General features: G+C 44.7%; 1 protein-coding gene across 1 annotated transcript; it reads left to right on the top strand.

Annotated features, from left to right (window-relative positions):
- Window positions 1-427: 427 nt before the first annotated feature.
- On the top strand, window positions 428-27,732 carry EGLN3 (egl-9 family hypoxia inducible factor 3). Its single transcript, XM_080808414.1, has 5 exons — window positions 428-1,097; window positions 20,974-21,093; window positions 22,722-22,858; window positions 24,827-24,900; window positions 26,056-27,732. The coding sequence occupies exons 1-5, from the start codon at window positions 741-743 to the stop codon at window positions 26,085-26,087; spliced, it is 720 nt and encodes a 239-aa protein (XP_080664540.1). The 5' UTR covers window positions 428-740; the 3' UTR covers window positions 26,088-27,732.

Raw genomic sequence — 27,732 nt, 5'->3', positions numbered from 1 at the left:
GGTCAAACAGCAGAATCAAGGGGAATAAGGAAAGGAACCAGGTGAAGCTAGAACCAGATCACGGTTTAATACACATACTTGTTCCTGAGTTTGTTATTCTGTTCAAGAGGTGATCGGCCCAGAACGCGGCCGTAAACTGTGCTAATTTCATTTACATTTCCAGAGTTGGGATCCACGTTTTCAAGTTTGCGATGGGACTTTATGCAAAACATATGCAAATAGACCACAGTCTAAAAATTCCGTCTGTTCTCCAGCCCCTCCTCTAGTCACAAACAAGCGAGGCTGGCGCGGGGCAGCGGTAGTCGGGGAGCGGGTGGGGGACGGGCCCGGGGAGGGCTGTCCCGGAGGCGGGCCCGGGGCGGGGCCTGGGCGGGGCCCGTGACGCGCCGAGTCGGCCGGCTTGGGGGCTGGACCTCAGCCTCTCCCCGCCTGGGGCCGCCGCGGCACCAGTGGTGGCTCCGCATCTCCAAAAGGGGCCCTCCGACTCCTCGCTGGGCCAGTCCGGCGCCGGGTCGTGGAGCCCCGCGCAACTCCCACTGGCCTTTCAAGGGATCCCTCCTCCAGAGTTTAGAGCAACTTTCCCCTCTCCCCCGCGCGGCGGCGGCGGCTCGGGGACAGTGACCACCTCAGGTAGCTGAACCCCGGGCCACGCTCCCCGCGCCTCGGCTGCGCGCGCGCGCGTCGGTCGCCCCGGGTCTCCGTGCACGCTGGGGATCCCCGAGCTCGGCTCTGAGGGCGAGATGCCCCTGGGACACATCATGAGGCTGGATCTGGAGAAAATCGCCCTGGAGTACATCGTGCCCTGTCTGCACGAGGTCGGCTTTTGCTACCTGGACAACTTCCTCGGCGAGGTGGTGGGCGACTGTGTCCTGGAACGCGTCAAGCAGCTACACTGCAACGGGGCCCTGCGGGACGGCCAGTTGGCGGGGCCGCGCGCCGGCGTCTCCAAGCGGCACCTGCGGGGCGACCAGATCACGTGGATCGGGGGCAACGAGGAGGGCTGCGAGGCCATCAGCTTCCTCCTGTCCCTCATCGACAGGCTGGTCCTGTACTGCGGGAGCCGGCTGGGCAAATACTACGTCAAGGAAAGATCCAAGGTAGGACGCGCGCGGGCTCCCCGCCGCCGCTGTAGCCCGCGGGGACTGGGGACTTGCGGAGCCCGCGGTCTGTTGGCTTCTCGCGACTGCGAGTGAACTTTAGTTTTTCACCTGAGAAGCGAGCAGTCGGTCGGCCTCCCCCTCCCCCACCCCTCCTCTGAGCGAAAATCCAGACTAAAGGACTCAGGTGTGTCGTTAGGGTGACCTTCTGTTAACTGAAATAATGGGTCCGGTGGGTGGTGCGAACCGGACAAGCTGTGGTTTTTTTGGTCTGATTGTAACACGTGAATGTTCTCAAAGGTCCAGACGAGGGACAGGTTATTGGAAACATTGCGTATGATCTGAGACACGTGCGAGTTCATGCTGCTAAATGGCTACTTTAAAGTCACCTACTGTTGTACTTCATGGTGTTCAGAGGGTATTTCGAAAAAAGAGCGCGCTTCAAGGCTTCTGGAGACGGTTGTGATTTTTCAGTGTGGCATTTGGTGTGTGGAGTTGGCAGGTGGGAAGAAAGTTTGCCCCGTGAAAGAGTAAAGCTGCTTTTTCCTTTTGAGAGGTGCCCTTGGCTTGTTGCGCCCAGGACGCTCCTAGATCAACTGCTTGATTAGAACATTCTTTCTCTCCTGGTGCTGAGCCCTACACCACCATCACCTTCCCTTTCCTAACTCTTAGATCCACTCAAAACAGCTAGTTAAGTAAGTGATGGGGAGTACACCTTGGGAAAGAAATCCCTATTTTTGTTCAGAGGGCCAGAAGTGACTCCCTGGGTGGTAATTTATCTTGGAAACATTTACGGGTAGATTGGCAGAACTACGGGGCTGTGTGGTACCCTGATGTTGGTCCGTGTACCTTACTCTCGGTTAGTCCAGCTACTCAGTCTTTTCTACAGATGGTAGTTCGGCCATTTCCAGTGGCAGTTCTGAGTGATTTGCCCTTTTATTGTGGACTGGTCAGGGGGCACGTGGAGCTGTGGAAAACTTATACGTTAACACTAGTGAGGCAAGTGTGTGCTAGCACGAGAAGAGAGGCGCACCATTCTTCAACAATACATGTAGTATTTCTCAGTTCAAGACTGACTCTTTGATAAAACATATCCTTATCGTCTCATCTGTCTCATAGACTCAGGACAGTTTAAATAAAGGGCAAGTGGTGAAGACTGGAAATGTGTGGAAAGGAAGAGGTTGGAATGGGGGAACCCAGTTGTTGAGAAAACACATTGCTGTATGCCTTTCAAGCCAGGAGGACATGAATAGAATGTCTGAGAGCACTTACCAATCAGACACAAATAAAGTAAATCTCGGGAGAAAATGCTGCTTTCTAAATTTTATTTTGATTTGGGGAAAAATCGGTTACCTGGACTCTGGAAGGTTGACGTTGAAGTGTTTCTTTGCTCCTTTATCGTTTGGGTGATTAGAAAGCCATTTGTCTAGGTTAGTTTTGGCTTTGCACAGAGTGACCTTGCCTCCCTGGGGCGGGAATGGGGGTGGGGGGAAGGGCTGGCCTCAGTGTTGCAGAAGTGGGTGTTGCTTCAGTCTGGAAGAGCAGATGGCTGCCTTATCACTTTTTCAAGTTTCATTTCAACTCAGGTGCTAAGATTTTACCCCCAGCAATCTGGGAACGTAATTTGCTGAGAGGGAGGGCAGAATTAGTTGGTAGAAAGATGTCACGAACAGATTTGAAAGTTAAGTGTTTGTATTTACCTGTGATTTAAAGGACCGTCCGTGCTAGGATTGTAGGCTAGAATTTGACTCGACAAATTGAATGAGAAACACTGTGTGTGCCTGGGTAAGGGAAAAGAAAGATCTCTAGATAAGATTCTTTAGTTATAGATTCTCTTCTGGAGAGAACAAATAACTTCTCAGTTAACCCTTTCAGAAGGTGACTGAAGTGAAAAGAGAAGTATATGTTTTGTCCCTAGCTAGATCTCCAGCTTTTCTTTGGTTGTTTTGGCACAAAGCTCTTCATTCCCGTCCTTTAGAAAAATCACCTCTAGGCTGGGCTATTCCATGGCCAACTGGATTATTAGAGTCAAAAATAAAAAGGCTTGATTGGCTTGTTATACAGTTGTCCTTAGCTTTGTGGGCTTGGGTCTTATTAAAGCATGATTTTCAGTAGTTTCACGTTAATTTAACTTTCTTCTCTTCCCTCATCTGAGTGCCTTACTCCATGCTGCTTCCCTGAGTAGTGATGTAAACCCAGTTCCAACTGCATCCTCCAAGCAGGTTTTGAGTAGAAACTAAATTTTTGAAAGGTAGGATGTGCACATTTATTTTCAAAAGTTATTTCTAATGTCTTATTATAGAAAATTTCAAACATGTGTATGAGGTACAGAGGTTAGTGTAGTGAATTCTGCTCCTCTGACCCATTTTCAGCAATTGCCAATTTATACATTTATTTTAGACCAGTTGGTTTTTTTTTCCTTTTGGATATTTCTTGGGGTTTTATCTATTAACCCACTCATCCTAATTAAACACTTTTTTCTCTTGGACTTTGAAAGGTCATTGAATAATGCAAGAATGCCCTTTATCTCAATGAAGCAAAAGCAAAAACAAAGGCGTTGGGAATAAAATAGAAATATATATATGTTGGATCTAAAGTTGAAATTGTGGAAGAGACTGGAAAGAAATGTTAAAGGCTTCCTCCTTACTGCCAAAAAAGGTGTTACCAGTCAGAATTTGTCTTCCTCCACTTTGTTGGAGAAAAATCCAAGGGTGCTGGAGACCCTCTGGGGAAGGAGTTTCCTAAAATGCACAGCGGTATGGCGCCCCCTAACTTCAAGCATGGTCATTGCTTCCAGGCTATCGAGATTTCTTATCTATTACTCCCTTTTGGAGAATTCAGACCCCATCCAAGATAAATAGTGGTCATAATTTGCTCCTTTTGCTTTGGCTGCCTAGATCTTGGAAATGGCTGTTTTCCAGAGAACGTGTAATTTATGGAACCAAATGTTCTCCTGCTTGAAGCATCTCACTGTAGGCTCACTATTTAGTCACTTTAAGAATAATAACTACTTTTTATTGAGCTGTTTGCCCGGTCTGGCATGGTGCTAAGCACTTTATAAACACTGTCTATCTGATGTAGTCTTCAGAATCACAGTCTTCAGCAAACTGAGTGATTAAATCATTTCTCCAAGGTCGCAAATCGAATGGTAAGCCGCAGTTTATCCTATAGGTGTTAGGGACTTAGACATGGGCTCGGGAACTTTGTGGCCTCAGGTAAGTTGTTTGCTTTTCATAAAGTGTAAAAGGAGGGGTAATAATACCTTAAAGCTTTTTGGGGGAAGGAGCATTAAATAAGATAACGTACATAAAATTCTTAGCGGAATTCTGTACCCCGGTGAATGTTCTGAGGCTGTAAGTGGAGGATCTAGAATTCTAACCCAGATCTGACTCCAGGGTTTGTGTTCTTGACTGTTCTCCTTCTCATCCTTTGATTTGTTTAGTGGCGTTTGCTCTGTGTGGGGGGCTCTGCAGGGCCCGAGGACACCAAGGTAAACAGGCATCATCCCTGCCTCATAGAGCTTCCATTCCCATGTACTGTCGTATCGTAGGATCCCGTAGTTCCCACTCGATTGATTCTCAAGCTTAAAACAGCAGAAAGACAAAACCTAAACATTGAAGAAGAAAGTGGAACGCTGGGCTAATGTTTTCCTTCTGTTATTTGTGGGGAAAGTGTTCACTAACAAGGTTGGTTGGTAGGATCTCCTGCCCGGTGTAGTTCTGGACAGTGGAGTCACGGGAGTTGTATTGTGAACAGATAGATCAGCCCTCCTGAAGCAGCACAGACAAAAGATGACTCAGTGATAAGTTGTGAATGAAAGAAAATGTGTTGCAAGGTAGTAGTCCTGTTCCTCTCCAGCTGAGCACTGAGAGTTGTGGCCCACCGTTCTCCCATGATATCGGGAATATCTTTGCCTCAGGGGCGCTTTTCATGGTTGCAAAAATGGCATAATAATACGTCAAAGATTAGGATATGTCTCAGGACCCAAGTGCAGGAAATGCGATCAGGGTTCACAGAAGACTGGGGCCATGAACTAGGAAGCTGAAAGTCCAAAGGACAGCTGGTGTGTTAGTTGTTTTCTCTGGAGCTTTATGGCCCTCATCTTTGCTTCTCTGAGTGTGCTCTTGAATTCCACCCCAATCTACTTACCATCTAGCTTTGGCTCCTTCTCCATGCATCTGGCTCAAGATGGCTGCCTCACAATGGCCACCTCAGCCTCAGTCTGAAATCAACAGAAACTTGATGAACATTCTAGAATCCTTGTTTTCATTCTCTGGAGGAAAGTCTGAGAGTTTCACCTTGGTCCTGGGGACCTGTCAGTCTGGGTTGGAGTGGTAGTGGGAATGTATAATCATATGAAACCACAGTTGCCAGGGCCAAAGAAAGGTCCAGTTCTTAGAGCATGGTGTTTGAAGACTAGACACCATGCACAGTGTCTCTGTAATTAAGACCTTAACGGTCTGTCTGTGAATAAGATATTTTAGGGGGAGAGTCACTGAGTTTGAAGCACTGGAATATCTTCTAGTAGGGATGTGAAGAATGTCTAGAAAAGGTTTTTATTTCAAAATAATTGAGCTCCTGGAGGAAGGATATTAATTCAAAGAAATAATTTGTAGGATACAACCTCAGTGACGGGAAAAGCAAGTTTCCCCATTGGGTGGGTTTTCATAATATTCTTGGTGAATTTTGTTGAATGACACTTAGGAGCAAGGAAAAGACTGTTGGTGTGTGTGTGTGTGTGTGCGCGCGCGCACGCACGCGTGCACGCGTTTACCTTGTAATTTCTTTTGCTCAATTTTGGGCCCCTGGCCATACCACCACAACTTATCTGCTTGTATTGAAGTTGCAAATCAGTGGGTGTCAGCTTAACTTATTTATTCACAAAACATTAAATGCCTTGCACTGTGGTGGACCTGTACACGGATATGCAAAGGGATGTGGAAAGTGATTATAAAACTCCCTAAAAAGAGGGGCATCTGGGTGGCTCATCCGTTAAGCATCTGCCTTCAGCTCAGGTCATGATTCCAGGGTTCTGGGATCGAGGCCCCCGCATCAGGCTCTCTGCTGGGAGGGAAGCCTGCTCCTCCCTCCCTCTCAGCTTGTGCTCCCTCTCTTGCTGCGTCTCTCTCTGTCAAATAAATAAATAAAATGTAAAAAAAAAAAAAAGAAAAGAAAAAGAAAAAGAAAAAACCTACCTAAAAAGAAGTACACTGAAAACGGAGTAGGGTGAGATCGTTGTCACCAACTTTGCTTTTTCTTTTTCTGGTTAAACAGTCCCCTTGTTCACTGATTTGTCATGTTTGTTTCTCTTCTTTGGGCTTTCAACAGTTTCTCTGTTTACTTAAAATGAGAAGTGACCAAAACGTACTTAAAATTTAAGTGACCAAAAATACACAGACCTTTAATAAGAGGTCTTTAGAGCTAGAGAGGTATGAGAAATCACACCTATCCAGTCCCTCAGTCAGTCAGCAGGTAAGGTGTTTTTATATTTGGAGAGATGAGCTCTTACCTAAGCCGGGGGGAAGGGATTAGGGTGTGCCATGGGCTGGAGCAAGGAAAGATGTTTTAGAGAGGAGCTGGCCTCGTGAGTCAGGTAGAGTAGGAGACAGGGTCCTTAGGTTAATTCAGCCACATCAACATGCAACTTGAGAATTTTAAATACAGTGAAGACTTAAAATTGATAGACACCCTTAGGTGGAATTATGTGCGCTCGACTTTTGGGTATCATGAATTATTTCCCTTTCTGACCTTGTTCAGCTCTGGCAAAATTTGTAAATTCCTTCCTGTATTCTGACTCTGGCTAGAAAAATTTCAAATTTGTAAATAACAAGCAGCCTTGCGTGTTACAACACCATTCCGAAGACACACCATGTATAGACGATTTCTCTGCTGAAGCTCTAAGGTGGGGTGGTTTAACCCAGCAGGAGCGGAGGGCATCTGAGAAATATCTCCAGGCACCCCAACTCCATGCCCTTCAGGATGAAACGTGGAGGACCTCTCCTGTGGGCCACGTTTGCTCCGTTTGGCAAGACCTCTGCCTCTGACACACCCTTGTGGCCTTGGGTACATTAAGTGACATTTCGACCCAAGTCTATTGAGCACCCAGGAAGCATTTTGCTGGCTAGCCTTCTAGGCTTTGCAGGTAACCTTCCAGGGAGAAGGTTCTTCGTTCCTTTTTCATTATTACAGCAACAGATTTGACCATTCCTTTGTAGTATCACTTCATAGTTGTTAAGTAATATTCCTCTAAGAAATGGGTGTCGTTTTCCTCTAGTGTTTGTCAAATGCTGACGTTCTGACAGTAATGATAGTTCAGATGTATTCTGCTGGGCTCCTGCCAGGGGTGCCCAGCGGGTAGTGGAATCCAGAGGCACTGGAATTGTAAATGCGACAGACAAATCATTTTATGATGCCAGACTAAGGAATTCGGTTTTGGCAGGTGGCCAGGAGCCGTTGATTTGGCTCAGATTCAGAGCCCCGTGTCTGTTTGCCAAGCGAGATTAGTTAGCTTGGTTCATTATACATAGAATTTATACCCTGTTTCCCTTGATTATCTCAATCTTAAACCAGGGTGGCACTTACCTGAATTTCGTATCTTCTTTCGATCATGATCTGTGGGCTACATTCCTATTCTCGGTTTGGTGAGTCGGGAGGGACTGAGGGTTGTATTTTTCACCCCCTCCCCCAACTTGATCCCAGCCTTACGGACCTGTGGGTGTTCGGTCGTATAATGCAGGCTTTCAGATCTGGGACTGGATTCAGTCCGTACCTCCTTGCTGGGCAGCCCTCATGTTCTGTGCCACAGGAATCCCTCCTTATCAGGCCACGCCAGGTTTTCATCCTTCAGGAGATAGAGCGATCAGTGTTTCTCAAGTTCTGGAATAAGTGTGCCTCTTTCATACTAAATGTTATTTTTCCTTCCAAAATGAGGCCAAAATGCTATTACCATATTTAAAAAGTTCCGAGCTACAAAGGATCAAAGAATATGATGGTAGTCCTGATTATTTTTTCACTGGGAAGGAAACAAAATGACAAACTCAATTCCAGGTGTCAGTGACATCTATTTTTGGTTCTGCTGGGGGAATGTGAGGTTGTTTTGAAGTGTTCGGGATAATATTCTTTTGAGCATTGCTTGGAAGTGGTAAGGACCTACGGTTTTAAACAGTCTGAATTTCTCTGGGAGCTTTGCTCTGTGTTCTCCTGACACAACACAGCACATAGAACAAAGATTGTGCCTGTGCCCTTCATTCCACGCCCCCTCCTATGTCTCCCTGTCTTTCTAGTTAAACCTGAGAGAGAGCTCGGTACTCCACACAGAACTGACAGGGAGTCTTTGTGTGTGTGTGTGCTTTTGGGTTTTTCTGGATGGCTCCTTTTGGATTCATACTGTTTTGCAGGTTAATTTGAATTACTGGAGTGGGTGGAAGAACAAAACCTTTTCATTTTTAATTTTAATTATTTAATAATTTCTTTTAAGATTTTATCTTCTAAGGAATCTCTGCACCCAACGTGGGGCTCAAACTCACAACCCCAAAATCAAGAGTCCCATGCTCTAGTGACAGACCCAGCCAGGCGCCGCCTATACAGGACCTTTTTAAAACACAAAATATTGGGGCACCTGGGTGGCTCAGTCATTAAGCGGCTGCTTTCAGCTCAGGTCATGATCCCAGGGTCATGGGATCGAGCCCCACATGGGCTCCCTGCTCGGCTGGAAGCCTGCTTCTCCCTCTTCCAGTCGCCCTGCTTGTGTTCCCTCTCTTGCTTTGTCTCTGTCAAATAAATAAAATCTTTTAAAAACAAACAAACACAATATCAAACACTCGGGCAGGAACATGCAATATTATTGGTTCGTACTTGGCCTGCTTTGGATTTTTGTTTCTGTTTTGTTTTAGGTTCATTGTGGAACCTCAGGTTTTGTCGTTTTTTCTCAAACCTTTTAACTAAATTTTGTTTTGCTTTCCTAGTAGGAATCCCTGAGGAGGGAATTATTTTAAAGAGCCTTATTTTAACCATAAATCACCTGCCTTTGTTTCTTGCGAACGATCACTCCTGTGATCCATTTTAATGTGATTTTAATGTGGTTTTGCCAGAATGTAAGTAGTCCAAAACCCAACACTAATCATGTCATCTCCATGCTTTCAGCAGACTAAACCACGCTTTCACCCCAGTGTCTACCGTATGTGCTGCAAACTTCTTACCGTGTCATTTAAGGCCTTCCATGTCTGACCCCGTTTGACCCCTTCTGACCCTGCTCTGCTTAATCTCCTGATGACCGACTTCTCCCTCCCACTCCCTGAAATGCTAGAAGCTGATTTGCCAGGCACACTGAGCGTCCATGTTGTCTTCTACTGTTCAGAATCCATCGTAGTGACTTCTCCATGAAGCTGTCCCTCCTGCTTCCCAGAACTCTGTGGGTAGCTCAGTCCAAGCCTCCCTGCTACATACAGACGTACCTGTATTTACTTACTTAGTTACCCTACCCTCCATTTACTTACAAACTCCGGCAGAGACTGTTAAGCTTGATAGAAACTTCCAGTGCCTCAGAATAGTCTCTTAAAATTCATAGGTGCTTGACTTAATTTCATTATCTTCAAAAGGAACTTTGATTTCAAAGGATGTCAGGGTGTCAGAAAAGCTATAAATATTTTGTTAGGTGAAAAAAAGATTTGCAGTGTGGCCCCTAATTTGATGTCAAAGTCTTTAAATATTTTATTATATTAACATGCTATGAAGGAGCATCTCAAAGACAAGACTTCGGCTTTATGAGGTTTTTTTCCTCCCTCTGTTGTGAAATTTTATTCTTGGCCCCAGCAAGTACCGGAGTCACGCCCGGATCTTGGCAGCTCACACATTCGGACGGGTCTGGCACCTGGAAGCAAGAAAACCCCGGACGGTGAGCTTAGAGCCCTGGCTTCTGGCAAGTGGTATCTCAGGACCTCCATCTCCACTTCTTAATGAATGAGATGGATTTTTATTTTTATATAAAGTTCTATTTAGTTGGTACCTACCACTAGACCCTAGGATGGGCATTTTACATTTTCATTCATCTCGCCTTGACTCTGGGCAGGCCTGTTTTCTGAGCCTTGCTTTCCTCATCTACACCATGGCTATGATACTATTTCTCTGCCTCTGGGATTATAGGGAATTAAATGAAAATTGAGACTGAATTTCCATCTGAGAGGGCAGATGGGTGCTCTCAGCACTTCTTATTTGATTCCAGAAGCGACTCCTACCAGCGGTCACACTCCAGCGCTGACATGACAGTAATCCTCCGCCATTCCACCGAGTTACAATTGGAATGTTTCCTGCCAGCTTTAGGGATCACACTGCCAAGCCTGGGCCAGAAACTGCCTGAGGAATTCCTCTCCCTTCCTGCTGTTACCCACCTCCTCCGGGTACCCATCACCCTCCCCAGATTAACAAGCGCCGGTGGTTGGTGACTCTCCACCGTCTAGGGGGAGGCGTTGCTCAAAAACTCTTGGTTTGGCCACAGAATCGCCATGGTTTGCACAGTGGGGTGCAAGTTCTTGGGCCTTCCCCCGGACCTCATCAGTCAGAAGCTCGTGAGTCCGCCAGGTGATTCTCACACTGGCTCAAGTTGGAGAAACAGTGAAATGAATCAGAGGAGGCTGAACGGGGGTGGAGCTGTATCTTCCTACACTTTCCCTATTCGTGAGAAAATTAGAGTTCAGTCGTTTGCTCAGATCTCAGTGTATTTATTGCTAAGACGAAAACATACAAGCATGTGAGGCTCATCTGGGAGATTTCTGAGAAAAACCCACCACCTGTGAACATGTTAGGACTTTTTTTCTGTTGTTTGTATCAGTAAACAAGTTTTCTAGAGCCAGAATTGGAGCGCAGCTTGGAACTGATGACCTCTCCTCTTTCTGTGAAATGGCGGGGCGGGCGGCAGTGAGAATCTTGGTTAAGGACTGCGGGGTGTGGCTGCCCTCCACGTGCCCAACAGTGTCGCAAGAAGTGGGAGCTAAAGGCTCCATGAGGAAGGGGAACAGGCCCCTTGTGATTTTGGATGAGTGCAGACCGCACGCATAAACCGCCTGGCTTAGGTGCTACCTGCCTGTGCTCCCTGTGAATCCCACACAGAAGCCTAGAATGGTCTCTGGCCCTCCAAGGTTGGGGGTGGCTGCCCCATGGGAGACCTGAGAAGGAGGACAGGAGGAGCTCTTTGGGGGTGGGATGAAAAGCTGACAACCAAATCCAGCCTGATGGGAATCGATGATAGGACCTGGAGAAGGGCTGGCAGGAGCAGCTGCTTGGCCTTTTCTTCCTTCTGTGTGGAGGCCTTGAATCCCCAGTTAAAGGTTTGAGTCTGCATCTGGTAAGTCAGGAGAGTCATCTGAGAATCAACCTCCTTGCTTTATCTTGGAGTTGAAGCAGTTGCCCTGGAAATAAGAGCACCTGTTTTCAGTTAACAAATGCTTCCTGATATTTTAGAAGCGGTGTTTAGTGGTGGAAGGACCATGCTTAGTTCTACAACGTTCCATGAGTTACTTTGGGTTTCTCCCCCTCTATAAACTGGGGCTTTGTATAGGTCTTAGAAGAACACGCGGACACACAAATGAATGATCCCTGTCCCCCAGATTCAGAGCCAGCCACCCCTTTATTTCTAGTCTACTTGCTGCGCCCCCAAGTAGTTTATACTTCACTCTCAGAGGAGCCTTTTACTTTCTCCTCCTCTAAGTTACCCCTGTGGGTCTCACCCCTCCTCTGGGCTTTAGTGGGCCTGTAGCCAGCGTATTCTAGTTAACGTGCTTTTTAGAAAGTTCTGTGCACAGTGATTTCCGGTTGACACGGTGCTGCTGGAGTTGTCTCCTGAGCAAGCTCCGAGAGTGAGTAAGGACAACTTAATCTCATCCAGGCATTCCTTTGTGTTTACCAGGTGCCGCTCCTTTGACAAAAACACTATTGTATTTCCTTGATTTTTTTTCTTCCTTGGTCATTTATCTTCCGACTTTGAAACAAGTGTGAAAACCTTGGCGGGTGTTGACCTGAGCTAACAAGAGACGCCGACCTCCTCCCATGGAACCCCGGGCCTGGGAGCAGCCCCTGGGGGCCTGGGGTTTAGAGTGGGCGTGAGTTTGCCCTGCAGTGGGAGGATCTGAAGCAAAGACCCTGTGGACAGCTGGTGCTTTCCACCAGGAGTGAATCCGTCTCCTTTATCCTGTGCTTCTGTTAACCGCTCTCCCGCCTTGAAGCTTTCGTTCACAGAGTCAGTACGAGTGCCCTTCTTTTTCATATTTTTGTCTTTTTTTTAATTCCCTTTACAGTTTTCTACGATTATGGAATGGGTGCTAGGCAAGGGTGAGAGGGAGTTAAATGCTTCAAGTAGAACTGAAGATCTCTGTCCCCCCCACCCTCTCCGAAACGGGTGACTTGGCTAGTGTTGGGCATTAGGTAAGCGGTACTGACGAGGCCTTGCTTGGTGATGGAGGCTTCACACTCCGCAGCCAGACTGACTGGGTTCGAAAAGGCAATTCCTGGTGCCTCAGTTTCCCTGTCTGTAAAATGGACCTGAAGAGGGCTCCTGCCTCATGGGGTTATTTATGAATATTGAGTGAGGGAATATTCATGAAGCACATGGAACAGTGTCAGGCATGTAGTAAGCACTATACAAAATGTTCAGTAAATCTGTGTGTCTCCTCAATGTCGTAACTTCTAATTCCAGCTGATTTGCTGTGTGTCATTTCTTTAATTCAGCTGATACATTTTGCCAGGTGTTGAAGGGCACATGTAAATATAAGATCTGGCTTCCTAGGAAATAATCTGACTTTATTTTCTCCAGCATAGCTGCAGTGTCCCTAGAGAATTGCAGGTAGTGTTTTGGCTGGTTTCTCTTAGTTTAAGAAGATTGTTTCAAGGCATTTTTCATGATGTGTTTTGACTGGGAACTTTTTTTTTATTACCCATTTATAAAATCTTGTCTTCCCAATTATATTTGAGTTATGGAGTCCCTTAACATATTTGAGGATTCATGGCTGAAGAGAACTTAAGGACAGACACGCCTAGTTTCTGACAGTTCCGCAACCACAAACATTCTTGTTTTCTCTTATTTTCAGAGCCTTTCTGAGAGCTGCAGGTAAAGTTTTGTTCTTCTGATAAGCCTATTTCTAACATCAAAAGAAGTCAAATATTGTGAGTCCTGACCCCCATATTGCCTTAAGGATTAGTCATGAATTTGTTTTTCTATACAAAGAAGATAACTTGGCGGGGGGGGCGTGTGGTGGTTAATGACTTCTACTGAGAACTTGGGGGCAGGGAGACTCCTGGCCGAAGGCTGCTGCTCACCGTCCCCATAATCAGGAAATGAAACAGGATGGTGCGTGGAAAGTGCCACCCCAGAGGGCCACCTGGCTACACAGGTCCTCAGGAAATGGCAGCTGTTAAAGTGTGGAGAAAGGCATTGGAAAGGATATGGTTAAACGCCTCTCAATGTCCTTCACCCTGAGTCTGGCTGACTTTTGCTGATTTCATAAGTGCAAGGAAGCCCTTATTCAAAACATTTCTCTGGTGACTCGGGGAGCGCCGGGGGAGGGCTGTCCTCTGCCGGTTCCCTCCGCAGTCTGCCCTGCGGTGTGCTCGGGCGTGGGCTAGCTGCCACCCTCACGCAGCGCACGTAGCCCTGTCACTCAGCCGTCACCCTGCTGGCCGGGAGCCAGGCCTCCGGGGGGGAAGGGCTGCCTTTCCAAACCCAAACAGCCTGTATTGATATGTCGATGTTCCCCAGTCTGTTTACTGTGTTTAATTGCAGAGCTCTGGCTGAATCCTCTCCAAGGGGAGGAATTAACCACAATTCAGAAAGGAATGACAATAGTTTCTTGAATTCTTGGCCTCACAGAGTTTCCACGGCCTCTCCAGGGAGGGTGATTCACTCAAGTTCATGCACGAAGTAGTGCAGGATTCCCTGGAATAGAATCTTGATGTAGTGCAGTCAGACTTTACAGGCCTGTGAATCCCCTGTGATTTTATGCAGACGTGTGTGTGTGCGCGCACACACGTGCATTTCTGGGGTGAGGGTAGGAACCTAACTCTTTAATGAAGAATTTCAAGGAGCTTTGGCATCTGGTAAAACTGCCGTCATTGAGCTAGGAGAACTAAATCAGGTTCTAGAGTCTGGGTAGTTGGTGGTTTGGATGATTCCAGAGCTAGGACCAAATTCTTAGTAGAGTGAACAAGGGCACGGATGGAAAAGTCTACCTGGGGACAGGTTTTCAAGTGAAGATGGTAAATTCCCTGCCTTCACATGCACGATGCTCTCACCTGACCTGAAAGTGGTGGATAGATCCACATCATCAGAGCAGCTGAGAGTTGGTTTGGCCTTATTACTTTTCATTTTCAGAATTACCAGTGCTCTTGCAATTTCAACAAAATCCATGCATGGGGGGGCATGATGATTATTGCTGTAAATTGAAGGTGAGGTTTTGTGTCCCAGTGCTCTGGGTTCAGGAAGAGGCTTTTCTTTTTTCTTTCCTTTCCTTTCTTTTTTTTTTTTATTTTTTTAAGTCAACTCAGGGCTTGAACTCAGGACCCTGAGATCAAGACGAGCTGAGATCAAGAGGCAGATGCATAACCCACTGAGCCATCCAGGCACTCCAGGAAGAGGTATTTTTAGTGTGGATTTAGAACAAATGAGGAAGGCAGAAGTGGTTCTCATTGTAGAAATAGAATAGCAGAAAACGTTTGAATGAACAACTTGAGGTTTGTTGAAAGGATTACTTACTTACAGTTGTAGTTGTCTGGTGTTCTGACTCCTCTGAATTGTCTGGTCAGATACTGAAACTTTGGGAAGGGGAGCATGGTAGGTAGTTGGCCAAAGCTCATGTTATTGCCCACCAAAAGCATATTTCCTATTTTTTCCTCATTTTGTTACATAAGTCTTTAACTAGAAGCACTAGGCGGAAGGAAACAACTAGGTTTGCTCTTAACCAACCAGATAGACAACAAGCAAGATGCCAAGATAATTCGTGACAGTTTGCAGAGTTTCCTGCTTTGTTCTCAAAAATGCCTACATTATCTATAACTAATTTCTTCATGCCAGTCTGGATGAAGTTAGAGTGAGTGTAAAAGGTTTCTAAAGAACATTTTATGTTCATGAGCGGTTCGTCATCACCTTGAGAGTTTGCTTTTTTGGTTGTTGTTCAATTTCAAATGAAGGCTAGAACTGTAAGAAGTGTGAACTTTGTAGAGTGACTTTTCTGGAAACTCTTGGAGGAAGCCGCACATGGTTGCCTTTATCTTGCAGAGATGCCTTATGAATATTGTACAGTAGGAATTTAAGTGACAACAGTGGGTCCCATAAGCGGGTCCTTGAAGATTACATACCCCTGAACAAAGAAGATGAGGAAAGGCTAATGCAGTGATCCCACCATTTGCTTTCTTGTCCTCTGGATTTAAGTTCCTTGCCCTTGCAAAGGATTTTTGTAGTTCTCTTCTCTCTCAGTCCTTGTCAGAGCCAAGTGGAAAACCATGGAAAATGACATTTTGGCTTAATTTATCTTTAGTTTTTTGTTTTGTTTTGTTTTTCTTTTTTTTTTAAGAACAAAACTTGCAAAGGTCATGCCTCTTCCACTTTCTCTCTAGCCTTTCTTATGGTTTACCTGCATATAGCAGTTTGAATACGGCTAATTTTTGCTTTTCTTTTTAAATAGGAGAACTTCAATTTTAGAGCTAATGTCTTTGTTGCAGGGACTAACACTCCCCCTACCCCATCCCGAATTACCAAATGGGACCCCTTCCTCAGTGGGGGTCTCTGTGAATACAGGATGTAAAGTATACAGCCCCAGGACTGCCCTGTTCACTGTCCCCATGAAATGTGTGTGTTTAAATATGTGCTGAACTCCAAGCACCCAGAAGAATGACCCTGGGAGTATAAAGCCTTCAGCTCCTTGGACCCAGAGCTGACTAGGAAAATTGGCAGGTTTATCGCCTTGGCAGTTGTCACCCATCTATAAATTGGACCCATTTCTAGCCAGAAAGTTTGAACTCTTACCTTTTCTACAGTGGTGAGCTGCTTGGCTATTTTTGCAAGCTAACAAAGCTACATGATCTCCTGTATTTCTTCTCAAGTCTTTACACACCCGAGTTCTCTGTGTGGTTAACTGTCTCATGGTGGAGAGAGGAAGGACCCTGTCCAGAGCCCACATGGAGGAAGGACCAGAGGAGGCCCATGGGATGTGGATGGCATTGAAGGATGAGGCCTTGCATTTGGACGGGGTACATCTGAGCTGGGCGAGGAGAGATGGGGGAGTGTCACCCTGGAGCTCAGGAACTGTCCCAGAGTAGCTTGACTTCTTAGGAGACCAGAGACGGCGACCTCAGAGTACAGCCTGATGTAATTTTTTGTGACCGTGATTAAAAAATTGGAATAAAAACCATTCAAGAGAGTTTATACACAGATCTGCTTCGGTTGCCCGTGTGTCTCCTAAAATCTGCGGATTTGGAACACTGGGCCTTCGTTGCAAAGACCTGCAGATTTCCTGGTTGTAGGCAGCAGAGCACACATTCTGGAGGTCACACATTATATTCCTGATTAGCTTCGGTCATTTCTGTTACTTGGAAGCACCAAAGCTATTTGAGTCAGCCAGGCCTGGATTTGAAGCTGCAGAGTACTTAAGTAGAATCTGATCCTTGAAGGGGCGACATTCAGAAGCCCTGGCTGAGGGGAATAGCTAAATATATAGTGAAAGAAGCAGTGTTTAGGGTATGCCAGGCGTTGAGCTCAGCATTTTACAGGGCTTAACTCCATCAGTCCTCATAAGCCCATTTTACAGGTGAGAAAACTGAGGTAGGAAGAGGTTAAGTACAGGTTATCCTGTACTTTGGTTGCATTTTATTCCACGTATGCTTGTGCTCAAGAGCATTCATAATTGAAAGCAAATCCTTACAAAGACTGACTGGTATTTCTGTCTAGCAATGAGAGGGGTCTAGCATTTGGCAGGGGACCAAAATACGGGCTTGAAGGTCACTCAGCCAGACAGCTTTGAAGTTATGCTATTCTTGACACATTTTTTACAGTGGATTCACATTGATTGCAAATTTTATGAATAAAATGAGTTGATTAATATTTTGATGTGCTAAATTCAGTTTTACGTAAAAGGCCACTTTATAACTTTTTTAAAACCAAGCATACTAGTGAGTCTGACTCCAAAGTCATGAATGATGTGAAGTATGTTTCTCTAAAAATCTAGGTCGTTCCTAAGGAAGTGGTTAGTCTAATCGGAGGCTGGATGGGGCAGACGTATCCCCTCTCCACCTATGGGTCTAAAATGATCGTCACTGCTGAGTAGACAGTGTGTGTCCCTGCCTGAATGTGGCCACCCAGATGTCTAGAGCACCTGTCTCTGGTCTAGAGCCAGCCTGGGAGGGTTTCACCCCTCCGCTCATTTCCTTCTGCTACAGAGCTCTGGAAAGGCCTCCAGGGGTGGTGGTGGGGGGTTGTTGTGGGGCACAGCGGGGTCGGAGGAAGAAATGATGAATGCATAAGGGGACACGGGATTCATTTGCACATCCAAGAATGCAAATCTAGGGCTGTATTGTATGAACTACTGTGGGCCACGCTAACATGTCACTAAACTTCTGTAAATTTCAGGTATCAGTCTAGTCAGGAAGTGAGTCGTTGTCCTGGTCAGTGCCAGTGTTACTGCTTGGAATGTTGGTCCCGCGATAATTCAAGTGCTCTGGCCCCGTTTTTACTATTCTGAAGCGTTCTCTGCCTTTATACGTTACAAATCCCTTCCCAGCCTCGATGAGGCTTCGGTCGCCCTGCAGTTGAACCGATCTATTTCCGGGGTTTGTTTCTGTCCCGTGCACAAGTTGGCCCAGAAATGCATGCCCAGTTGTTGAATGGAGCCTTGCTTCTCAGGACATCCTTACCTCCTGGTTCTAGACTGTATCAGAGACCAACTAAAAGCTGGGAGCATGCCCAAGCCAAGACCTATCGCCTGTGGCTCATGTCCAGAAAACACTGATAAAATTGGCCTGTGTCGTTTCGACAGGCCCACTGAGGCCCACAATAATTTCCTTCCATTGTTTCAGACTTGATGCTGTGGCTTCAGAAAGCAGGAGAGAGGGCGAAGATTTGCTCTGGCCAGAAAAATTCCCTCTGCTCCCCTTCCCTAAGCAATCAGATTCTTTGCTGACACTTAGGGGTTTTGTCCTAATAAGTCCCTGGGAGGGTCTAGCTCTTTCTCTGTGTGTGTGTGTGTGTCTGTGTTTTATAGATGCAAGTATTCGTAAAGGAGGTACTATTGTGAGTTTTTATCTCTTTTTTCAGTATTTGCTGGAGACTGCATTCTGAGGTAGACAGGTGTTTCGTAACACCCTGAAGAACCCCAGTGCTCCTTCTAGGGTTGCTGCTTAGCTGGAGTCTCAGACCTTCCGAGGCCCTCCAACCTGTGCCCCTCCTTCTAGAAAAGAAACTAAGCTCGGGATCACATAATTAGTTGCTGAGTGAACCAGATGGCAGGCATCCAGACCACTGACCTTTTCCGTAGAGTAGAGCTGTTTAAGAATATAAGATTATATAACATTGACGGAATGCTGCTGCTTTTCAGGGCTTCACAGTGGGGAGAGGCTGAGATAGTAGGGAATCTCGCCTATAATTGTTTGTGGCTTAAGTGACTTTCATTATTGGCTCAGTGGTGGCTCTTATAATCCTAATAGCTGCTTCCAGGGATGAGTAATTCCCTAGTCATTATAGGTGACTTCATTTATCTCTTCTTCCCAGCCAGGCCCATCATTTCTGTCTGCTACCGATCAGCTTTCTCCAAGCCATCCTTCGCTTGATGGTACCATCATTTGTTAAATCTTGATTGCAGTGGCCTCAGAATTCCACTTTCTGGATGAGGTTCAGGCCAACAGCCTCACGTCAGCTCCAAGATACGACACTGCATCAACATTGTAGATGGTCAAAGGCAGGATACGGGGATCGATAGGCGCATGAGGGATAGGGTGATTTCAGTGTTAAGATCATTGTAAAGCCAAGTTACTGTTGAGCCTTACTCTTCTGGTATGCAGCGTGTGTGATGCCTTTAAAGTGACACTCTTTGTTCACGTTTTCATGCTACTGCTCACGGTGACTTGGCAGCTACAGCTAAGCTGATTCGTTGAGCCGCTCGTGCATTAATTTGGACCTCTACCTGACTGATCATTTTACCAACAAAACAGCCCTGCCCTTTATGAGGGACAATACCAACTGATCAGTACATGTATTTTAAGGATAGGTTTTTAAAATGACGGAAATCTTGGGGCATCTGGGTGGCTCAGTCAGTTACGCGTCTGCTTACGCTCAGGTCATGATCTCAGGTCATGGGATCGAGGCCTGTTTTGGGCTCCCTGCTCAGCAGGGGGATCTGCTTCTCCCTCTCTCCCTGCTCATGCTCTCTTTCATGCTGTTTCTCAACTAAATAAATAAAATCTTAGAAAAAATTTAAAAATAACAGGAATCTTGGGGCACCTGGGTGCTTCAGTTGGTTAAGCATCTGACTCTTGATTTTGGTTCAGGTCTTGATCTCAGGGTCTTGGGATCCAGCCCCATGTTGGGCTCCATGCTCAGCAGGGAGCCTGCTTGAGATTCTCTCTCTTCCTCTTCTACTGCTCCTTCCCCCTGCTTGTGCTCTCTCTCTAAAATAAATAAATCCTTAAAATAAGATGACAGAAACCTCTGTTGATCTAGGTAGAATGTAAACTTACTCTGTAGAGGACAGAGCCATTTGCTAATTTATTTACTTAATCACATTTTATTTATTTATTTATTTATTACTTAATCACTTTTTTTTTTTTTACTTAATCACATTTTAAACAGACACCTTCCATGTGGCAGGCACTGTGTTAGGCGCTAAGAAGGCATCAACCAATAAAATAGGAAAAATATCCCTTTCCTCATCTTATGTTGCCAGTTCCAGTATCTTCCCTGCATATGTCTCATCCCTATGAAAATATTTTAGGAATAAAGGCAGTATCCTGTGAAGAGAACTAGTCTTTGCACTTTGCCCATTGTTTCTACTCCTTGCTGTAATCGTCCCATGGAACAATTAGAGGTTTGGTACCTGCACAGTAGTAATTCTCTAATAGTAGTTTTTAGTAGGATTGGTTGGTATGGCTTTCTACTTTATTCCTCCGCCTTGCTGATACAGGTAGTGCCTGGGCAAAGGAAGAGAAGAACTTCGGGTTCTTGCCTGATGTGATAGTTATCACTAGGCAAGAAGACAGGCATTGAGAAACATACTCAGATGTTTCTGTTGCTTCACCTATGAATTGGACCTGATTACGCTGCCTGTGGTAACCAGCTGGGGCACTGCATCCTTCCTTCCGACTGACCCTTCCCTCTTCTTTCTGTCCTAATCATTTTATTAAGCAAGCCTGATCTTTTCCTTCTTTGTGATTGGTTCCTGTTTCTTTGTCAATGCAAGGAACTTTAGCCATTATTCTAAGACAGCGGGTGATTTGGTGAGATTTGGTGATTCAGGAGCACTTCTTATAAGGCATAATCCCTAAACTCCATTATCTAGTGTGTCTGATTTTGTGGGTCTAGGATGGGAGCCCAGAACCTGCTTTTTCAAAGAGGAGGATTAGAGAAAAGTAGGGCATCCTCATGATGCTATAGCTGGGTTACTGTCTAAAATATTCTAGAACTGTGGGAATATTGCTGAACCACTTTCCACTTGGGCTGAGCCATAAGGTATGACTTGGCTGTTAATCTTACATGATGAAGGATCTCGATTTATGTACTGTCCATGCAATTAAGGAGCCCGTGGCTGCCTGTAAGGTCACATAGCACCCAAAGAGACTGCATTACTGTTCCCCAGTGGGAGAAGGTGTCTCAGCTTTGTTAACCAGCTTTCTTGGGATGTCTCCACAGGCAATGGTGGCTTGCTATCCAGGAAATGGGACGGGTTATGTTCGACATGTGGACAACCCCAACGGCGATGGCCGCTGCATCACCTGCATCTACTATCTGAACAAGAATTGGGATGCCAAGGTACAGTGGAATAAAGGGAGTAGAATGAGGGGCTAGAGAACTCTAGGGAAAGAATTCAGATGACTTAGAGGAGGGTTGGGAGTTCATGATTCCCATGGATGACTCTTTTCTACTTCACCATTTCCCTTTTTTTTTTTTTAACCATTTCCTTTTTGTCTCCTACTGTGGTTTTAGTACTTAAATTGACCAGATGAAAATAATGGATATGAAGTTAATCGGGAGGGGTGCGGGGTGTGGGGCCGGGGTGGGGGGGGCAGTAGGAGAGGGTCATTACTAGGTTATGGGAAGGGTGGTTGATAGAAAGGAGGTAATTTACTATTTCAGGAATGGGAATCAATTTTTTTTTTTTTTTCCTAAACCAGAGCTGATAGGACTTTCAGTGCACAATAAGATACATACTTTTTCCTTCCAGCAGCAACATTGACAGAATCCATAAAAATAGAACTAACTGTAGGATATAAAACCGGCCCCAAGTGAGGTTTCCCACACAGCCCTCTCGGGGTGACACGTCTCATTGGTGGCCGCTTGCCATGGCTCACCATGGTTTGTGAATGTCAGAGGCATTCTGGCTTATTTTTATATTTTTGAACATATAGATAAATAGAGATATGAAGTCTGGTTCCACGCTTACAGACATTTGTCTGGAATTTGTATGCTTTCCGAAACTTAAGGATGATTTAGGAGTCTGAGAAGTCAGAGAACTTTTCAAGCTCATTTGGCTTTTGAACCTTCTGCATCTCCATTTCCTGTTCATTGGGGCAGATACTGGTCGTCCTGAAGCACAAGGATATTTTATCTGGTGTCAGGGAAACAAAACCTGGGAAACCAGTGAGTCAGATGTCTCTTCCCCCTCTCTGGTAACATGACTGGAATACATCCCTTAGTTGTCTTTTAAAATCTTTAAAAGGTAGTGTTCTAGGCAAGAGAGTAAAGTTATCAGGTCAGTGATAATAAATCATGAAGTATGAAGTCATGCAATAAATATATGAGTGCCCGTTAATGCCAGGCCTTGTGCAGAAACATTGATGTGTGAGGCCTGGATTCTACCTTGATATGGTTATCCCAGCAGGAGATTCGGGTGTACATATTTTTAAGAAGAAATCCAAGGAAGAGAGTGATGCATGTACTAAAAAGTGTAGATAAGGCAGTCGGAGTTCACAAAAAAGAACATGGACCTTCCAGCTGCTGAGATCACATAGGAGCTGGAGCAGTTCAAAAGAAAGCTGTAAATTCTCATTGAAGGGGTATTACGTGTGATAACTGTCCTAGGACGTTCTTAATATTAGATGGAACCCTATGAAATTTCCAGTGGGTTTTTGTAGGTCAAAACCATTCAGATGTTGGTAGTTTTTGTGTGATTGGACCTAATAGCACTCCATTTTGTGTCCAGGGGTTTCGTGACTGGGGGTAGGAAGGCTTCATTCCATGTGAGTTGGATAAGGAGAGATGACTAGCTAAGTTGGAAATAAAATGAAGTACAAGGTGTCAGGCTGTGGAGAATTTTGGGAGTAATGCACACCCAGACTGGAGTTTGGAAGATGGCATTATCTCCAGATGAGGCTGAATTACTGTTGGTAGTTAATTATGTGTGAGGCTAGGAAATAATCCATCTTCTTTGTGGCCCTCAGCTACATGGGGGGGTCTTGCGGATATTTCCGGAAGGGAAGTCATTCATAGCAGATGTGGAGCCCATTTTTGACAGACTCTTGTTCTTCTGGTCCGACCGCCGGAACCCGCATGAAGTCCAGCCTTCTTATGCGACCAGGTAATAGCCAGAGCCATGATGCCTCTTGAGAAACTTCTGTACAAAACCCAGTTCCCAGAGAAGTCCCTAAATTCATGTCCCATGCATACGAAGGACCAATCGCTCTCCAAGGCTGATAGCTAACCTGTTTGGAGGCGATCACAGTTGAAGGGGAAACTAGATTCCTTAGGTCAGCTGGAACTATTAACATATTGTTTTCCATAATGTCAGCTGGAACTAATAACAAATTATTTTCCATTAGGAAATTTTGCCACTCCTCCCTAAAACCCGTCTTAACTTTGAAGTAGGCCTAGAGAGTCTTGGTCATCACATAATCAGAAATTCTGATGGTTAACTCTGGATGAATTTATAAGTTGCCGATTGCAAACAGAGAGAGAACCTTGAGAAAAGAGAGAGGAATTTGTTCTGACTTCTTTCTCTTTTTACCCTTCCCTTCCCTTCAAGTTGGTTTGGGCCCACTGTACCCATCCTGTCCCAGTAATGGGATTTTTCTAAAAGCCCCTTCTTTAGTTGAAGCATGAGAAGATTTTCAGGGGAACATGACAGACTTGTTTAGTATTAGTCTAGAAACTGTTGATGTAATCTTACTTTCGGAATATACCTTTCATTATCTTTGTTTTATGGCCCGAGCTATAAACCAGGCGGTGGCCCAGTGCTGTGGGGATGCAGCCCGAACTGGGAATCGCAGTTGGGGGCAGGAAGAGACAACTACGGGAGAATAATGACTGAACCTTAACAAGCCTAACTAAATTAGAATCGCATGTGTAAAGTATTTAAGATTTATAGGTGTTCCCCCCGCCCAAGGAATCCCAGATCTGAGCCCCACACAGAGTTGCATATTAAATGTCAAATTGGAATGCGCCCTAGGTGAGCAGGTAGCTGATTCTCCCCCCAGAGCCTGGTTGTGGCTTGTTTAATAGGGTACGATAATTGGGCCCTGTCATTTGTGCCAGCATTCCCTCAGTATTCCCCAGTCTCTTGATGACCCAAGTCACAGGAGAAACATTAGCAGATGTTGATGGGAAGCCCTTGAAAAAAAAAAAAATCAAGGGCTATAGGAATTCCAGTAGCTAATAATAATTAGAAAATGAAACTTTCTGAAAACTCATGCATGAAATGATTCATATTACAGTCTATCCCATAGATGGGATAAAGCAAATTAGTGGAAACACAGTAGAAAGCTTGAGGGCATCATTATTCTGTTGCATCCTTGCCTCAGTATCCAAAACCAAAGAAAGCAGGTCAAGAGTTTTAAGTGTCCTGTCGTTTAAATAAGTTGCTCTTCAAAGCTTTACGCATCTGTCACCTCCTCTTCTCTGTGTCCCCCCCCCCCCCCCAACAGCTTGGGTCTCTCAAGTCTTGAGCAGAATGACTCCCTTTGGGGTGCCTGGGTAGCTCAGTTGTTAAGCGCCTGCCTTTGGCTCGGGCTCAGGTCATGGACTCAGGGTCCTGGGATGGAGCCCTACATCGGGCTTCCTGCTTGGCAGGAAGCCTGCTTCTCCCTCTCCCACTCCCCCTGCTTGTGTTCTCTCTCTCTTGCTGTGTCTCTCTCTGTCAAATAAATAAATAATCTTTAAAAAAAAAAAAAAAAGAATGACTCCCTTCTCGTCCTTTCTGTGTAGACCATCTTGACCTGTTACATTATTCCTTAAATTGTTTGTCTCCCCTATGAGAGCTTGAGCTCCTTGAGAAAGAGGCAGATTTATTCACAAAGATTATTTGAATTCCCATTGCTCAGGATAATGCTTGCTTCATACTTGGAATTCCTTACGTGTTTTTTTACATTTAAATAGAATTGAAACCAGAGAAGTTTATTTTAAATTAAAATTGGGATGGACTTCTAATAATAGGGAGAAATTTAAATGTTGGCTTTATGAATGACTCTGATGTGAGATTTATAATAAGTATTTTTTATTTTTTTGGTAGTATTTCTAAACTTCTTTTCTTATATCTGCTTATCTTTCACAGATATGCTATGACCGTTTGGTACTTTGATGCAGAAGAAAGGGCAGAAGCCAAAAAGAAATTCAGGAATTTAACGAGTAGGTGTTTGAAATTTTTCTGTGACTTTTAATGGGGTCAGTCTGTGACTTTTATTTAACATTTGTCTGTGTGTTCTAATAAATACTTGACCCTTGAAAAATGAGCGTGGGATTAGGGGTGCTGACCCTCTCTCTTCGAAGATCTTTATATACCTTTGGACTCTCCAACACTTAACTAATAATTGCTTCCTGTTGACAGGAAACCTTAAATACAAACAGTTCAATCAACACATATTTTATATGTTCTATGTGTTATATTCTGTATTACAATAAAGTAAGCTAGTGAAAAGAATGCTATTAAGAAAATCGTTAGGAAGAGAAAATACAGTACTGTACTGCATTTATTGAAAAATATCTGTGTAGAAGAGGACCCATTCAGTTCAAACCCATATTGTTCAAGGGTCAGCTGTATTCTGTTCGGTCTTGACTGGGCCTTAGCTTCATATGTAATGACATCTTGGTGGGCTAAATCCAGAAACCCTGGCCTTAGCTGTGCTAGAAAAATGAGAAAAAAATGCAAAGGACCTCCCCCTGTGAATGTCCACTGATTGTGTGACAGTAAATAGTTAACTTTCTCTCATTAATGTTCACCCATCGAACATAACATTCAGTTTGGCCCATGATTTTGGCACATTGCATAGGGGATACAGTGGAGCCCAGCTAGAATGGTTAATGTATTATATTGGTGTGGGACTGTGACTGTGTCTACAAACACTCACGTAATACAAACTGAATATGTCCTGTCCAGTGTTAACACCATTCCTGTCCTGCCTCTGGCTGTAAGGGAGCATTTCCCAAAATATGTCGTACTGAAACATCCCGCTAGTGGTCTCGCCATGTTGGTTTGTGAAGGGAAAACTTCTGGCACCCTAAACGTGGGAAATATTACATGCTGTGTCCTTCTCTCGAAGACTCACAGTGGTCACTGGCATATTAATCAAGAGAAGTTAATCTAAAATTGAAATAAAGATATGTGCAGCATTGCCAGTTACCCATTTGGTACCAAAGAAAACACATTGTGCTAAGTCCTATGGGGGTGGGCATCGTGCTCAGCTTTGGATTATAAAATGGGAAGTGTTTACTGGAGGCTTTTTTGATGCCGTTTGCAGATCTGGCTCCTTACCCTCTTCGTTTTCTCTTCCGTCCTCAACTCAGGGAAAACTGAATCTGCCCTCACTGAGGACTGACTGTGCTCTGAAATCCGCTGGCCTCATTCATTTTGGTAATGGTTCCTGAGGTCTCTTGAAGAGTTGACATCCAAAGAAGGCCTCTTCCGTGACGTGGTGACAAGAAGCCCCCCTACTGCTTGCGTCATTCACATCCCTGTCTTACGTATGGTACTTTGTGTTTTCTTGTCAAGACTGCATCCACCTTCAGACACTCTTTGCCAGATGAACTCATTTGCTAACTCCAGAAATATTGCGGACGACCTAGCTGGCCAGCGGTTGAACTGATAGATTTCATAATAACTGGCTACCAACACAAGATCCTGGAAGCATGGGCAAGGGAATGATTCTTACTTGCACTTTATGTACACTTCCTGGTTTGAAAGGAGGAGGTTTGCAAAGAAAAACAAAATGGCGACAGATGCCGAGACACAAACAGAAATTTGTGTCATCTGAACAGTTTCCAGATGTTCTTAATCCCGGGCTTTTTTGGGGGGGTTTCTGGAGAATTATCACAACCTAATGACATTATTACCTCTAGAAAGAGCTGCTGTCATTGTCATCAATTTAGAAGTATCCTGTGGGTGGACACACTCTTTTTCCTGGTCCTGTAACCTGGATTTGCTGCCTCTGCCCCATTTTGCTGAAAATAGAGTTTTCTGGTGGGGTGATCTACCATCTATTTTTTATTTTCATTTGTTAGTTGAGAACCTAATTCCCCAAAGGCAAAAACTGGACCTTAATTGTTTGGGTTACTTTGTTGAAATGGAATTTGAATTTCAAGCAAAGGGGAAAAGAGCCCACTTGGTAGGTAGTTCAGAGGCAGCAGCCTCTGAAAGCTGGTATCAAAAGACGTGGGTCTGCTAATACACTGTAAACCTGTGTGCATCTTGGACTGTCTGAGAATGGCAGTGGGGTTGGAAATGCAGGCGCTCCCGCATTTCAGTTTTCCTTTTTAATGAGCTCACCCTTCTTGTTTAACATAATGAGAAAATAAGAAAAAAATGGGGTGTTGTGTTCTAAAAAGGAAAATGAAAAAAAAAAAAAAATCCCAGAAGGCCATTTTCTGTCCCTAGTAGCCTTTCTTCATCAGAATTGACTCTCAGATCCACTGTGGTTGGCAGTATGTCCAGAACTATGGAATTTACCAGAAATGGGGAAAGTCCTACTACTGCAGTGAGCATAGGTCCCACTGTCTCAAGAATCCTGAATTGTGCACCTGTTTTATGAAAGTTAGTCCTCCTAGTTTTCAATTCCATTCCCATGTTTTTAACTCCCATTAATTTCTTGCATACAAATCCCATGAACATGAAAGAGCCAGAAATATATTCTTCTGTCATTTATAGATATATATACTTTCCAAGAAAGAAGCTTGCTTTTTTTTTTCCCCGTTTCTGGTTTTGGAAAGTTCCCAGATAAGACTTGTCTTCATTCTCACAACTGCTCTGTTTTTTTCATAGTGCTTATCACCTTCTAACTTCCTATGTAATTTACTTATTTATTATGTTTATTGCCTCATTTTCTTTCTCTAGAGTGTAAGCACAATGAAGACAGGGATTTTTGTATGTTTTTAATCAACGGAATGTACTCCCAGCACCTACAATAGTGCCTGGCACATTAAGGGCTCAGTAAATACTTTGTTGAATAAACTTGCTTTCCTACCTTA

This window comes from Martes martes (genome assembly GCF_963455335.1).
Source record: "Martes martes genome assembly, chromosome: 7".
Lineage (NCBI taxonomy): Eukaryota > Metazoa > Chordata > Mammalia > Carnivora > Mustelidae > Martes > Martes martes.
The sequence above is the reverse complement of the archived record's forward strand: the minus strand, read 5'-3'. Positions and strand labels throughout refer to the sequence as shown.

Coding starts and splice junctions, on each gene's coding strand:
- EGLN3 (XM_080808414.1), top strand. CDS start 741: ATGCCCCTGGGACACATCATGAGGCTGGATCTGGAGAAAATCGCCCTG. Junction 1,098..20,973: donor ACGTCAAGGAAAGATCCAAG/GTAGGACGCGCG, acceptor ATGTCTCCACAG/GCAATGGTGGCTTGCTATCC. Junction 22,859..24,826: donor CAGCCTTCTTATGCGACCAG/GTAATAGCCAGA, acceptor TATCTTTCACAG/ATATGCTATGACCGTTTGGT.